At 45.5% G+C, this 16,043-nt stretch overlaps 1 protein-coding gene across 1 annotated transcript; it reads left to right on the forward strand.

Moving 5' to 3' along the window:
• Positions 1-13,586: 13,586 nt before the first annotated feature.
• LOC121837072 lies at positions 13,587-15,710 on the forward strand. Its single transcript, XM_042292489.1, has one exon. The coding sequence runs from the start codon at positions 13,587-13,589 to the stop codon at positions 15,708-15,710; it is 2,124 nt and encodes a 707-aa protein (XP_042148423.1).
• Positions 15,711-16,043: the final 333 nt, after the last annotated feature.

Below are 16,043 nucleotides of genomic sequence, written 5' to 3' on the forward strand. Positions count from 1 at the left end.
CTTGCGAAACGAGCGACAATATTTACGGACTCTCAAAAGGTAAATATAGATCTTCGTATATTGCCTAAACTGGTGGAAAACGCTAAAATGTGGCACACGCCATTCTGCAGACAAACGGCAAATTTTGAACGCTAAAGCCAGGGACGTCGCAAACTTGTGTTGAAATTGAGGTTTGCCGTTGAACCCCCTACCTCCAAACTTTTTGGAAAGTTTGACGAAGTTTGACTCGTGAACAGTGTTACCCTGTCCCCATTTTGAATCTTGGGAAACCAAAAAAAGTTTAGAAAGTAGTTTATTTTATATTTTGTAGAAGTATTACCAGCATTTACAGGATATAAAAGCAAACATAGGTACTTTTAATGCAATCGTTAGTTAGTAACACAGCAGTGGAGTGATATGGCCAAAAAACATTTCATTTTCTCTCCACTAGGTTGTGTCAGCTCACTTTAAAAATTTTGTGCACGCACACGAAAGTCAAACTTCAGTTGAGCTTCATGCTTAAACTTCAAGAAAGTTAGCCTCTGTCATGAAAATCCGACAACAAAGTTCGATGCCTGTTTGTCCTTGAGTTTGCACCGTGCTCCGAATTTCCAAGTATATGAATTTTAAAGATTCTAGCGACCCGAATCCCCGTGAGCAATCTGTCCTTGTAGAGCAGTCAGGGTCGAAGAAAGATCCGGTTTGTTGGGGCAGTGCCTCCTACACAGCTACACAACATGTCGACTCCGAGCAGTGGCAAGCGGAAGGGAGAGAGCAGATACAAGGTGTGGCTGCGTGCGGTGGAGCCACCTAGGCGTTCAGCACAAACCTGTTGGGTAGTGAAGCTAGCCTTTTTTTACGTAGGCGACTCAATGATGTTGCCCCAGCAGCACCGACAGAAAGGCACATTCTAAGAAATGTTTACAGAAAAGTACTGGGAAAGAAAAACCTAATGACTTGTTTTTGCTAGGAACAAAATTGTTCGGTTTACTTTTAGAGAGCAGCTGTTAGGCGCCCACTTCCGAATTGAGCGGCGTCGCCGTCGGCGTCGCCGTGGCCGCGTGTTGGATTATGTTACGGTCGTGACGTGTAAAGTCACGAGGGTAACATTTTCCGGCTAAATTTAGCGAAAAAGTGTTTCCGCAAAAGTTACAGGAAAAATTTTGCGCTAAATTTAGCAGAAACATTCCGCGCCAAACTTAGCAGGAAAATTTCCCCGCTAAATATGGCGGGAAAATTTCCCCGCTGCTTAGCGGAAAAAAGTTCACCGCTAAATTTGGCGGAAACACTTTCCGCCAAATTATTTATCGCAGAAAAAATATTTCCGCGATAAATTTAGCGGGAAAATTTCGCCGCTAAATTCAGCGCGGAAATTTTCCCGCTAAATTTCGCGGGGAAATGTTACCGCTAAATTTAGCGAAATATTTTCCCGCTCAATTTCACAAACATTTTTTGCTAAATGGGAGGGGAGCAGGAGAGGAGGAGGGGAGGGTACGGAGCGGGACAAAGGGAATAACCCTCCCTCCGTACCCTCCCCTCCTCAATTGTAAACGTCTTTCATTTTTTTACAAACCCTCTGTTACATTTTGTTTTACAGATACTCTGTAATTTACCACCTCTACAGAATAACATTGCAGTCAGCTCCTGTATTGTTGAAAACAGATACCAGTCGTACTATAAATGGAAAAAAGTGTATGTAAAACGTTTAACAGAAGCTATTTCCAAAATTCGGGGCAACGACTCGTGGTTTTCAGCGTAATAATATTTCTTATTCGTTTTATCATTCACCCGCAAACGAGTCGGCGCCAACTATATCGGTGCACCCGATTCGATGTAATTACCAAAGCCACAAACTGCCGCCGAAGAAGACAACCAAGCGTTCTCCGCGTTCGCGCTCCCCGAGCGCCACCTGGCCTTGCTTGTTTCGTAGTTTCTGCATTCTGTGTAACCGAAACTCTTTTTTTTAATCAGGGTGGTGACATTCAGAAAGGTTTTCTACGTGTTGTTAAATAACCTATATATACAATATATCTTCAATTAAAATGTAAATACCACACCCTAGAAGAAAAAAAAATAGTTCATTCGGGCGCTTGGACCCCTATTTAGCCATTCGTGCACGTTGTGAGGTGGAGCATCGTGTATGGACATCTCTTGGAGAGAAATTGACAAGGATAGTGTAACTCATATAGAAAGCGCTGGTTGGGCGCACTGCACCCTGTGCGCCTTTGAACACCGTGATTAAACAAAGCTCCATCCTGCTGTGTATTATTGACCATTTTATAGATGTAACTTCAAGCGACGGATCATTACGCGGCCTCGTAAAATCTCGTCTCGTGCCTCACAGCTGCTTTAAGGGGGGGGGGGGGGAGGAAGAAGTAATGTTGTGCTACTTCACAAGCGTCTGGAGCTACGCTTTAGATTAGAACAAACATAAATCGCTTTTTTAAAGCAAAAAAATTTTTAGTATAAATTGCTGACACGCCCAACGAAACAAATTCTAGGATTGTTTTCGGTCATGAAGGCTCTTATGCTCTAAACCTTTTCAATCCTTCCTCAACATATCATGTGTAAATGCTAAATGATCCCTCACGCGTATTTCGCATAGGATTTCGCAGAGTAAATATGTGGCGGCCCTATCGAAAATCGCTCTGAGGGAACTTCAGGAATTCATTAAAGGGTGTGAAGGGGACTTCAGGAATTCTTGTGATGTTTGAAGGGGGCACCGATATTTTCTGGTGCGTTCGTTGGCCCCGTCAGAGGCACTCCTGAAATGTCTGAAGTGCTCTTTACAATGCCTTGAAATGTCTGAAAGCCTGTCAATAACTTTTCTAATGGGGTCGGGAATACCTTCAGGCTTCTTGAGATGTCTTTGGGGCCACGGCCTAGGTGGAGAAAACACATTTCGCAGAATTAAAACATAGCTACGTATTGTTCGCAAACGGAAAAAAATAAGTATTTGGAGAATGTCGATCGCATGTGTGTACGGTCAGTTTTTTATTGCTGCTCTTCTATCAAACACGACTGGGCTCCTCGACCCGTCTGTCACCTGTCGGGTGTTCGGTCGCCAAGGGGGCTACGGTTTCGATCGCCCCATGTGGAGAATCAACAAGGCGCGGGCCGAGTGTTGTTGGCCGAGCGGCGTTTTGAGGCAAACAAGCTTTACTTGTTGCACTAATAATAATAGTAAAAAAGGGGAAGCCGAGAGCAGCGCGTTGCCCAAAAACAGGGACGCGGCCGGGGAGGTTGCGAGGGCGAAGCGGCAGCGACTCGTCCCAAGAACCGGTTTCACCGCGGGGGACGGTCCCCAAAAAGGAAAAAAAAAATAAACAAACCCATTTTGCTTTTCACCAGAGTCGGAAGTCCTCTTTTTTTCGTCGTCGTCAAAAACACGAACAGGCAACTCAAATCTCTCCCCTCTTTTACAACGCCTACACACACACTGCGCTTCTCTCCGCCCCGCAATGGGGAGAGGGTGCAGAACCGCCAGGGCCGGACAGCACGCTTCTCCAATGGTCGGCGGGAGAGAGTGGTGTGAGGAAGCCGAGGAAGTCAGGAGGCCGCAATAGCCATTTCTTTTCACTCGTGGGTGGTTTGTTTCTCACCGCCATGGAGATCAGGGACGGACCGGTTTCCTCCATCCAGAAAGGTAAGCCCCGCTTTGAGGGCTCGCCCCTTGGTCTGTTTTAATCCGTGCCGTTTCTTCCATGGTTCCGCAGGTCAACCCCAGTTCGGCGTTGGCCACCTTCAGCACCGCTCGAGCGCCGTCGTGTTCAGCGCATTCCAGGAGATGGTGGCCGGTGTCGGCCTACTTGCAGCAAGCCTGACAGTCGGGATCAGCGTCCCACCGCATGTAGTGCCTGCGCACCGGGATTATGGCACTGTGGGCTCTGAGACGGTGGATGACGGCCACTGTCCCGCCTTGTTCCTTGCGCCTCTTCGTCCGACCGGCTTCAGAAGCATGCAGCGAGCGAAGAATACGGGTGTAGCACGAGCGTGCAGAATCCCTGTCGCAAACACCCCGCGTCGTAAGCCTCACGTTTCGAAAACTCCGCGTTCAATTGCCCCGTCCCGTATTCCCCGCGTGCCAAAAGCCCTGTCCTCACTGCCCCGTCCCACCATCTTCGCGCTTTAACCAGCATGTTCCATGTCCTAACTTATTCTGTTGAGCGCCTACTAAGGGTCTTGTAATTGAAAGAAAAAACAAGGTTAACTTCAATTGCCGAAAAACTTAAAATTACGTACAAGTGGCCATTTGCATAAACCTGCATCACCAGCAACGCAGTCCGCTCTCATAGAGGGATACTCAGACGCAGAGTTATAAACTTTATCTACCTAGACGAGTGCAAATACTTTTTAATACCCCATTTAAACGGTCAAGGGGACACAGGTCCCTTTGCTATCGGCGAATAGTCCATGCTGTTGGGTATCGAGCACACGCCACGCGCGGTATATCGTTAATTGATTGGCCGCAGAAAATAAAGGTCCCTTAGCTAAAGGTACCTTTACTGTCGTGTGAATGGGGTACAAAACAACGTAAGAAGAATGGAACTGGTGTTTGGTGCTGTGATGAATATGGCGCCATCAGCTGCGGTTTAACAGTTTGACAGTCTCACAATCCCACTTCGTCGGAATTGTGAATCCGCGCGTGCTTCAGAGTCGACGAAAGCTTCGGTTCAATGCTTATTTATAAAAGCTGTCACATCAAATGTTTTGCTAATGAATGATATTGTCTCCGTATTTTCACTTCTAACGTCGCAAGACGTGAATGTGTTTAGTGCATGCCTGAAGAACGGAAGCTTTATCTAGTTATTTATCACTTAAGTCCCGGGTAACTCATGCTTACGTTACACAAGCTGGAGTGCACACTCTTTTAGTTAAAAGCAGAATGATCCGCCGTCAAGTTGAGGACCCGGCCACCTGACACGGGGGATTCGCGTCATGGGCTTCTGAAAATGGGGCTTTTGAAAGCGGGGCAAAAAGGACGCGGTGTTTGCCGCGGGGTATTTGACACGTGCTTTTGACATCGGGTGCTTTCGTGCACCACCCAAAATACGCCGAAGACGCCGCCCCGACGACATCATGGACGAAACCGTGACTGTGCTTGGGATTTCTCAACAGTGACGGGATCTGCTTGCGAGTTCGTGGTTTTCGCTAAACATGCTTACTGAGACAGTGTATGTGTAAGTGAGGTGCACCTGCTCGGTTTTATTAGCTGAACTACCGTACATCAGGAATTTACCCAATGGCATTGTGAGTACTTTGAAAGATATTTTTCGTTGTGATAAAGAAGTCAGTTGTTCCTAATTGATATTATCTCTTTCGTCTACAGCTGCTTGCGCCCGGGTTTGAACAAGCGTTGGTTTTTATCGTCTTTTTGAGTTTTAACACGCATGAAAAACACAATGTCCGCAATAAATTTTCAATAACATTTTGAACTGAATTTTTGTCTATGGTTCACAGTCATTTGGGCGTTTAAAGGGTTGATGGGCTAAGGGGTTTGCGTTGAAGGGCTGTGGGGCTGGAGGGTTTTTCTGTAGGGTATTTTTGAAGGGTTTTGAAGGCCTGTGAGGTCCCATAATCCTTCAAGGCTGATGGGCCCTTTAGAATTATTTTCAATAGGGGGTACAGGCCGCAACCAGCAAAGTGGACACGATTGTGATAGTTTCTTGACTTGTATCTAGCCCCACCACGTGGCGGCAACGGAAGAGGAGCGGAGGAGGAGGGGGGTTACTGAGAAGAAGGAGGGCATACCCTCCCCTTTTCCTTCCTTAAAAGCTGAGCTCTAATTTCGCATTACAAAAATTTGTAAACGACTTCATTTTTTTTAGAGAAGGGCCTAAATAGGTACCCTGACAAAAACAACGAAGACGAAGAAAACAAACACTTTCTCTCCACAACTCCACCGAACTTACTGACACAATCCATGACATGTCCCAAGGTTTGGTGACTCAGCTGAGGAAAGTGGTTTTTTGATTCCTCCCTCTCGTTTTTTTTTTAATTTTTGTTACTGTATATTTAACACTTTCTGAAAAATAAAATTTGAGGTGTGTTCAAAACCTTTCAATTTTTGTGTCGGTTCTTATTTTTTTTTTTTTTTTACAGTTTAGGGGTTTATGTTACCTTCCATGCTCAACAGCTTTACTGCGCGCAAAGATTTAGTGTGATGAATTCTACTCTTCTGAATGAAGATAAGATTGATGTGATTATCACCTTTAACGGTGATGGTTTTAGGACGGATTTACTCCAAGCTTTCATTCTTCTTTTTACACATACCAACAATATCGTCGCTGGCAATTGCTGATCCCTGTCGTAACGTTACCGAAAGTAACATTTCGTCTTCAATTGGCGACGAGATGTTTCGGTTGCTCGCTCTTATGGTTCCTATCTGTGCCGTTATCACTAGGAGTGGGCGTTTCGCCAATCGTTGAAGGCCAACCACAGCGACGCTCTTGCTCTCGCATTTCGGCTATAGCGGTCCCAGTCACTGGCTGCAACCGAGCGGGAGAGGCGCGAGACCCGATCCACGCAAAATAATTGCCCGTGACCGCTCTTTCACTCTTCCAGCAATAAGCTAAAAAAACTCAGGTGGATCGCTGTTTCTACGCATCTCCTGGTAAAGCGGCAGGCCATACCGAAGCGGCAGGTACCAAGAGGCCGTGGGCAACATGAAGTGATGACAAGAAAGAATAAAATCTGGGATAGCTGGGATAGCTATGCCTCCAGAAATTTGTCAGCTTTAATATAGTATATTTACGAAACTACTTTTCTAATGTGCTTTAGTTTCGTTTAAGAAAATTCAATTATATTACGAGACCCTCGGATCGGCCCATTTAGCAAGGTCACCATGTATCAAAATGCAGTTGACGTAATGAGCCCTGCATTAGCGAGTGTTCATATAACCCGTTTCACCTACGATATATACGCCGTGAGGGCTGAAAGTCCGAGTTCATAATTTTGACCGTTTTTACCCCTGCGCTAAAGTTCTTGCATGTATCCCAGGTGCGATCTGGAACAAGAAACTTGATTTTGTAGCTTTCGCATGCGGTACATTATTACGAGGTGAAACAGGGTATAGTGATGCGCGTTATCTTAAACGCGCGGAAGAGCACCTCCCAGCCTCAGGGAGAGGTGTTCTCATACCAAGTTCATATGTTCCAAACTTACGCGGTACTCAAACAGCTGGCATAATCCAGGCACCGCGATATTTTGTGGTCATAAAGCATTCGATGGTGAAACGTCGTTACGGGCAATCCCTCCAGATTTAGTGCTATTTTGACATATATGCACGGATGCACTCCCGCTCTAGACCCAATAGCCATTTAGCTGGCAGCATAGGCCAGCCCTCCTTATCTGTGATTCTTGAATATATCCAGCAATAACATGACATACACTCATACCCTCATACACACCTCCTCCTTGCCACAATTTAAATTAGAGGTTATATATAATACGGTAATGAAGACTAAAAATCTCGAATGAGCTATAAAAATACGACGTTCTTTGAAATGGTGTAAGAATAATAAACAACGTGAATACACCTTTTATAGACGCGTCATAACGCTGAATTCCCACATGAGCCTCTGGAGAAGGCGACCCAGGTGACTGTTCATACAAACGTCGAAGGCGAGCGAACGCTGTTGTCGATAGCGTGATAGGACAATTACAGGCCTATAAAGCCGAAGTTTCTGACAAGTCACCGCCGGCCGCAGATCTACAGAATCCCCGTGCTGCTCTGCCGCCTCCGTGATCGCTGCGATTCACTTTGTCGATTGCTAGCGCGGACGAAAGAGTAGAAGCGGGATCCAGCCGTTTGGAAAAAACGGGCTGCGTTCCGTTACAAATGTATTAATACAAAGCTGACCTCTTCTGGAAAGACAAAATTACTTAAACAAAATGGGCGAGACGCATTACAGTGGACACTGAAAAGGCCAAATAATAATGACATGAGTCTGTCCGCGGTTAAGCGTCACTAGTGCCAATCCTTCGTATCTAGGTGTGATTAAGACCGCCGACGTTTCGGCTAGAATTTATGGTCACAGAATCATGGTACGCGACGTGGACACCCGACGTCAGCAGCCAATTCAATGAAAAAAAAAAGTTTTTGTGGCGATAATGCCCGTCGGCAGATCAATAAGTGTACTGAGAAGAAAATTGCAGAAGAGCAAAAAACATTACGGGAAATGTGACTAATCCTGCACGCTAAAAAAATTACTGTGCGTCTACTTACCCGCAAAACACTCAACGAGCAAATCTCTGCGATCTAGGAAATCCACTCAGCGAATGATGAGGCGGAACATTCGTTTAGATCTAAAAATAAAGTCCGCGGTGAGGTATTACGCAATTAAAAGCGTCATGCTTGCTTGCGTAATGCCACAGCGCAGTCTTCATTTTGAGGTGTAAACAGATGTTCCGCCTCATCATTCGCTGAACTGATTTTGTAGATCGCAGAGATTAGCTCTTCGAGTGTTTTGCGGGTAAGTAGACCCGTAGGCATTTTAAGAATGTCAGCATTTAAAAAACCAATGACCCGGTCGACAAGGTCGATACGTCCTTCGTGCGAATTCGGGAGTTTTCGACAGCCTTTCTAACATTCAGATATATTGCTAATGTAAAATAAATATTTTTGGATTGCATTAAAACACTTTTTTTTTTCGGCGGAGCAAACTTTATTCAGCAATAAAGTTTATAATTAAATATTTATTGCAACTTGTTGGTAATCGAGCTTTCGCTTTTAAAAGCGACAGCAGTGGCTGATACCTAACGAGTTACAAGAAACTGATTATTTTAAAAAACTTCTTTTTATTGTAATTTTTTAACGCTTCAATTACTTTTTTTTGCGGTAACGTTCGTTGTCATTCATTTACTGTTTTTGTAATCAATTGCAAGTAATCGAATATATGTTTTAGAGAGAGCTCAAATTATTGCGTTGAGTTTTTTTTTTTTTTTTCAAGTAACAACCGCTTTGTCTGGCTGTGCGTCACTCGTTTCTTTTTGAAAGGGCAAAGCACCGAACAAGGACGAGGACTAAGACGAAGAGATATAACACAAGGAGGCTCTGGCAACTGCTGTTTATTCGGAAATTAAAATCTTAATATGCTCTCCCGACAACCTGTCAGTCAGCGTGTCGGTGCAATTCTTGTCTACTATATTCAAATCTTTCTTTGATAAGGCGACTGACGCCCCCTAATGCAATCTACACCCTCATCCCGAATTTTATATGCATCGTGCACCTGTCTGCTTGTTTTATTTTGGTATAGAGCCAAAATCTTAATGTCACGCAACATAGGCGCAGGCGCATCTGCTACAATAAATGGAGAGATAACTAGCCGGGCTAGCTCGTGTAGCCGCCGCACGCTCGCGGTCACGTTCATTTAAAAACTCACGAAAAAAATTCGCACTGGGATAAATGAATTTAGATTGGGAATTTACTAATAGCATATCGTTTACTGCGCCAAGAAAAAAGAAGGTGGAAAGTCAGAAGAATGATTTTCGGCACGAAAATTCGGAAACACAGCGGACTATTTCGTACCTGCTTCCCTTCGAAAGTTCTCTGCCTTTTCACTGTGATACATCCGCGGTATGCAAAGTGCGTCATGGGTCCAAAGGCACGTCACACTACACCGGACCTCACTTATATATTCCTTTCACCCCCACGCTGACCTTGTGGTGGAAGCCGCCTCCCTTTCATCACCTGAACTCACTCTCTGGTTTCGCGAGGAGGCGTGACCTCGTGGCAAAGTGTTGCTGGCCCAACGAGCACGTAGTTTCCACAGCACTATCAGGTTAGGGGAGAACAGGGTGGGGAAAGAAACTTTTGTACGAGTTTCGACCGACGGTCTAATCTTCTAGGGGGAGAATGGCTGTGTCCGGGTACACAAACGAGGGTCCTAGCAAGAGAGGAGTCCGTCCTTTCCGTCCTCTTGAACTGTTTGTAACAACGCGCGAGATGTGAGTTCAGGAGGAAAGCTTCGAAGGGAAAAGTTGAAGAATCGTTTCATGGTCCCTTTAAAGCATCTGACCGTCTGGCCAATGTACGCAATGTCGCGAAAAGCCTCCAGGCGACTCTTGTCACCCATTCAGTCCGACCGTCGCAACTGTACGGCCTTGAGCGTAGTCGCCAGGTGGCTCCGGTCAGCTATGCCCGAAAGCAAAGCGAGGGGCGCCATAGATTCGTCAATATGTTCTCATACAAAGGGATGACGTGGCCTCTCACGAGGGATTATCAAGTTGACCGACAGGAGTGTCCACATGGGAAGTAATTAACCAACCGGCCCCTCGTCGCCCCGACAGCTTTTGAATGCTCCTGGACAAAGGAGTGGCCTCTGCGCCTTTTCCCCAACTTCAAGCGTTTATGGGATTATATTTACACCGCACGGAAGCCATGACGCCTGCAATTAGGAAGAGTGATCTCTCTTCCTCCATCCGGACTTCGACGGCGCGGTGGGCCAGACTTGTACACGTTACTGAAAAATAGTAAGGAATTACATTTACAATTACTCAAAGCTAAACTGTAATTAATTACAATCACAATTACCCTCCCATAAAAGTAAGTGACCGTTACCCCAAAAAGTAATCCGTTACTTTCGTGGCGTTACTTTTAACATTATTGTCCTCATTAAGAAACAAAGGGAAAATGGTTATTCAAGTTCTTATTGTTGCCACCTGTTGCATTTATTGACCTTGAGTATTTTGAGCAAAAGCTGGCTCCCGAAAGTCATTTCAGACATTCTGCGTTATTTCTTACTCAATATGTCGACTGCTACGCTGAATACCCTTTGAACTGAGGCACTGAATGGGACGCCATATTGTGCCGCACGAATGTTTTACGTCCTGCATTGAGCTTATTCAGGGAAGCAATGGAAGTACTATTTACCTCGAAGATAGAGGAAAGCTTCGTCGTTGCAGCCGTTGCCTGATATTTGGGAGTTTTAGTAGATCGTTCCGATACCTCTCATACCCCCGATAACGATAGCCGATAACGATATGATGCATGCGCAAAGGCGGCGGCGGAGTATCGAGTGTCGTTATCGGAGTCATCGGACCGATCTACTAAAATTCTCCATTGTCGAAATCGCGAAGCTGTAGAAGTAGTCATACATGTAGCCAAAACTAGAATAAGTGCAATAATACTTAAAACACAAGCGAGCTGGTGATGATTCATGGTAATAAAACCCGATAATCAGGAACACAGAAGGGGGTGTTGCGTTCGTCCCCTTCTGTGTTCCTGAGTCTCGGGTTTTATTACCATGACTAGAATAAGAATTGATTTGTGTACATCTTACTGTATATAGGCATATATTGCCAGACAATAGCAATACATGGTTGTAGCAGTGAGGTAATAATTAAATAATAAATAAGGTTTCGCTCGATATTCGTCTTCCTGTGAATCTGAACAGGTCGAGCCTCGGTTGAGACGTTGGTGAATAAGAAACAGTTTCGAATATATCAATATAAGTAATCGAGAAAAGAAAGAAAAACATTAGGACACTCATAACAACAATTAATTAGAAGGTCGGTTAAAACAAGGGGGTGTAGGCCCGTTTGTCATGTGCGCATTCGTCATAGGCCAACTGGTAATAGGCCCGTTCGTCACAGCGGAACATTCGTGATAGGGGAATTTGTCCCTAGGAACGTTTGTCACTGTGCGAACCGGATATTTGAATTTGCCCAGCATATATTCACCTGGCTGTGCATGCAATAACGATTAGTAAGGTATATTTAAATTTACTAAAGAGAGGAAACATCCAAACAAGTCATTGTTGTACTTAGAAAACAATAGATTCATGGAGCGAAATACACAAAACAAAAAAAATTAAAAAGCGATATGCCGAGCTGCCACCCTTAGGGTTTCTAGACGATTGCGACCATTGTAGCGGCTCACAATAATTTGAGGACGCCGATTGCTGTCGTCGTGCTTCTTGGATACCCTCGAAGATGTCGTGGCGCCCTCTGCTTGAGCCAGCTTCATCTCTGTTAAGGATAAAAATAAAAAAGAACACGCACACTCGTGGAGAAAGCTTTTTGAGTGGGCACCGTACTGAAATTTTGAGCCACAAATGCAAAAATGTACTACAGAAAACGCCCAAGTTCTCAGAGGATTAGGTAAGTTCTTACGTGCAGTCCCCGGAGCCACGCTTATGTACACATAGCAGAGCGCGTTGGACAGAGTACAGTTCACACTGAAAGAATGAAAACACACAGAAAATACACGAGGGACAGACACACACAGTTCTTTCAATGAGCAACTACATTTAAATGATGCCCATTACACTATGATGAACCACCTAGGATATGAAGAAAATTAAGTGAAGACGAAAATACTAGAAGGTACTAGAAAAAGATAAAGAAAAAGGTAAAGATGGCGGAAATTTAACTTCCTGAAAAGGAAGAAGAAGAAGAGAAACGGGAGATGTTTTCTATGACAATTCCGGCGCTAGGAAATCCATCTCTGCTGTCGTTAACGATAGTGAGGGCTCAGAAACATTGTCTGTGGCAGTTTTGATCTTAAAGGCTTCGATGATCTCTCGCCCATACTTGTCGTTGTGTGAGCCCAGCACAGTAGTGTTTGCATAGCTAGGAGAGCAATCTTCGCAGGTGCGGGCGTGGACAACAATCGGATGGTAAGAGTCGGATGACGCCTTGTTGGTTTCAAGAAATTGTTCTCTAAGGCGAACGTTCAGGCATCGTCCCGTCTGGCCAATGTATTGACTGCCACAACTGAGCGGAATAGAATAAATTGGCTTCTCTCGGCATTTGACGTATTTGTTGACGTGTTTGATGGTGCATTCTGGTGGACGACTTTCGTTATTTACCCTTTGGCACATTTGTTTTAGCTTCATCCGACATGTGAATACTACCTTCGTATCGAAGCGGGCAGCGAGACTCCTCAGGCGGTGGCAAGTATTATGCACATATGGAACACAGGCCGGGCGTGTGTGGCTGCGTCCATTGTTGTTAGATGATCGGTGGTTGGGCCCTGTAATGAGACGCTGAAGGGTAGTACGGAGGAGGTCTGCTGGATACCCGGCTCAGAGAAGCCGGTCATGCTGGCGTTGGACGCTTGTTGATGAGAGATGGGGGCAGGATTTTGAACGGGAAGAGGCAAACAGGGTTCGAATAATTCCAAGCTTTACCAATTTAGAGTGGTTGCTGCAGAAGGGGAGGACCGGTTTTTTGGAACGTTGCTGGAAACTCCAGCATATGCCTTGGCGATGAAGATGAAGCCTTAAATCCAGATACTGGAGTCCCTCTTCTGTTGGTTCTTCACTCGTAAACCTAAGACCCGACGAGCAGGAATCGAATGCTTCACAAATGGCCCGTGAGGAGATTGAGGCCGGATGAATAACAAGATAGTCGTCTACGTATCGAAACACTCTGCATTCGGGGGCGAAAGCATCCAGTGGGGACTTAATTGATCGGTCTACGTACATGAGAAACACTTCACTGAGTATTGGGGCTAGGCAGGAGCCTATACAAACACCCTTCTTTTGTCTTAACAGCTCACCCCGGGGGTGGAATCGGTGCTGGGGTTTTCTCCTCACAATTGGACTTTCGTCTACCGCATCATGCAAACATCTCGGAAGGAGATCTCCCAAGAAATTAGGCTAATGGAAAATCTGCTCCCTGGTCTCATCACTCACTTCTTTGGTTCTGGGTATGGATCTCATCCTTCGTTCATCTTTCTTCAAACCTCAGCTACCAGAATGCTGGAATCTGCATGGAACACCATCGTTACATCGATGAATGCATCATGCCGCAAAGCTAGCAAAGCAGTGTTTGACCCTCCGGTCATCCTTTGTGACCAACAACTTTCCCCTGGTACCTTGGAAGTGCTTTCATATGGTCCCAAGTTTTCTCCAAATCTTCCCACCTCAAGAGTTGACCAATTAACTTCGGTACATAAAGTTGCCTCGCATATTCCAGAACAGGGGAGGTCCGAGTTTCTGAACGCGGCAGTTCGCTCTATCCGCTACCATCTCCCTCCGAAAGCAGGCAAGTTCCCGATTCGGAAAGCACTTGAAGAGCTGCGACAGGGGAAACTCAAATTGCTCGAATCAGACAAGACCGGTGTTTTCGTGGTCATGGATCAAGGAACCTATGGAGAGAAGGTCGCGAATGCACTGGAAAAGAACTTTGATAAACTAAAGAAGAGGCCATCAGGATCTCTGCGCGCAGAGGCAAAAAGACTGTGCACTTTGATGAATCTGCCCGCTCTCAAGAAAACGCTCAGTTCACCTGCAAAACAGTATTTTTCCGTATTTTTCACAGCCAAGACACATAAGGAAGGAGTGCCGCTCAGAAGCATTGTATCTGAAAGAGGTTGCTGGCAGAAACCCTTGGCCTTATTCCTACAAGAACATCTCTCCACGGTGACGCTCCTCCAGCCCTTTAGGATTTCAAACTCCACAGATCTTATCTCGCACCTTACCTCCCTACACTCCACCACCCAGCCACTCTCCATGTTTTCTTTAGACATAGAAGAGCTTTACTACAGCCTAGACCCCCAGATTCTCTTGAATTCCGTGTCTGATGCGATCCATGAACATGGTCTCTGTAAGTTTCAAAATACTTCAGGGATCACAGCTAAGGATTTCACAGATCTCATTGCCTTATACCTTCAGTCAACTCTCGTTGAATACAACGGCAACATATTAAGACAAAAGAAGGGTGTTTGTATAGGCTCCTGCCTAGCCCCAATACTCAGTGAAGTGTTTCTCATGTACGTAGACCGATCAATTAAGTCCCGACTGGATGCTTTCGCCCCCGAATGCCGAGTGTTTCGATACGTAGACGACTATCTTGTTATTCATCCGGCCTCAATCTCCTCAGGGGCCATTTGTGAAGCATTCGATTCCTGCTCGTCGGGTCTTAGGTTTACGAGTGAAGAACCAACAGAAGAGGGACTCCAGTATCTGGATTTAAGGCTTCATCTTCATCGCCAAGGCATATGCTGGAGTTTCCAGCAACGTTCCAAAAAACCGGTCTTCCCTTTCTGCAGCAACCACTCTAAATTGGTAAAGCTTGGAATTATTAGAACCCTGTTTGCCTCTTCCCGTTCAAAATCCTGTCCCCATCTCTCATCAACAAGCGTCCAACGCCAGCATGACCGGCTTGTCCGAGCCGGGTATCAAGCAGACCTCCTCCGTATTACCCTTCAGCGTCTCATTACAGGGCCCAACCACCGATCATCTAACAACAATGGACGCAGCCACACACGCCCGGCCTGTGTTCCATATGTGCATAATACTTGCCACCGCCTGAGGAGTCTCGCTGCCCGCTTCGATACGAAGGTAGTATTCACATGTCGGATGAAGCTAAAACAAATGTGCCAAAGGGTAAATAACGAAAGTCGTCCACCAGAATGCACCATCAAACACGTCAACAAATACGTCAAATGCCGAGAGAAGCCAATTTATTCTATTCCGCTCAGTTGTGGCAGTCAATACATTGGCCAGACGGGACGATGCCTGAACGTTCGCCTTAGAGAACAATTTCTTGAAACCAACAAGGCGTCATCCGACTCCTACCATCCGATTGTTGTCCACGCCCGCACCTGCCAAGATTGCTCTCCTAGCTATGCAAACACTACTGTGCTGGGCTCACACAACGACAAGTATGGGCGAGAGATCATCGAAGCCTTTAAGATCAAAACTGCCACAGACAATGTTTCTGAGCCCTCACTATCGTTAACGACAGCAGAGATGGATTTCCTAGCGCCGGAATTGTCATAGAAAACATCTCCCGTTTCTCTTCTTCTTCCTTTTCAGGAAGTTAAATTTCCGCCATCTTTACCTTTTTCTTTATCTTTTTCTAGTACCTTCTAGTATTTTCGTCTTCACTTAATTTTCTTCATATCCTAGGTGGTTCATCATAGTGTAATGGGCATCATTTAAATGTAGTTGCTCGTTGAAAGAACTGTGTGTGTCTGTCCCTCGTGTATTTTCTGTGTGTTTTTATTCTTTCAGTGTGAACTGAGCCACGCTTCGATGCTGTTGTTCGTCCTTGTTGGCCTTTCTGCTAGTGTTGATTCTCTGACTGACCAAACCCGAGGAGGGGAGGTGGCC

This window comes from Ixodes scapularis, unplaced genomic scaffold, assembly GCF_016920785.2.
Source record: "Ixodes scapularis isolate PalLabHiFi unplaced genomic scaffold, ASM1692078v2 PGA_scaffold3__209_contigs__length_174095766, whole genome shotgun sequence".
Lineage (NCBI taxonomy): Eukaryota > Metazoa > Arthropoda > Arachnida > Ixodida > Ixodidae > Ixodes > Ixodes scapularis.

Bases quoted from the DNA above. Each gene is read 5' to 3' on its own strand.
- LOC121837072 (XM_042292489.1), top strand. From the start codon at position 13,587: ATGGAAAATCTGCTCCCTGGTCTCATCACTCACTTCTTTGGTTCTGGG.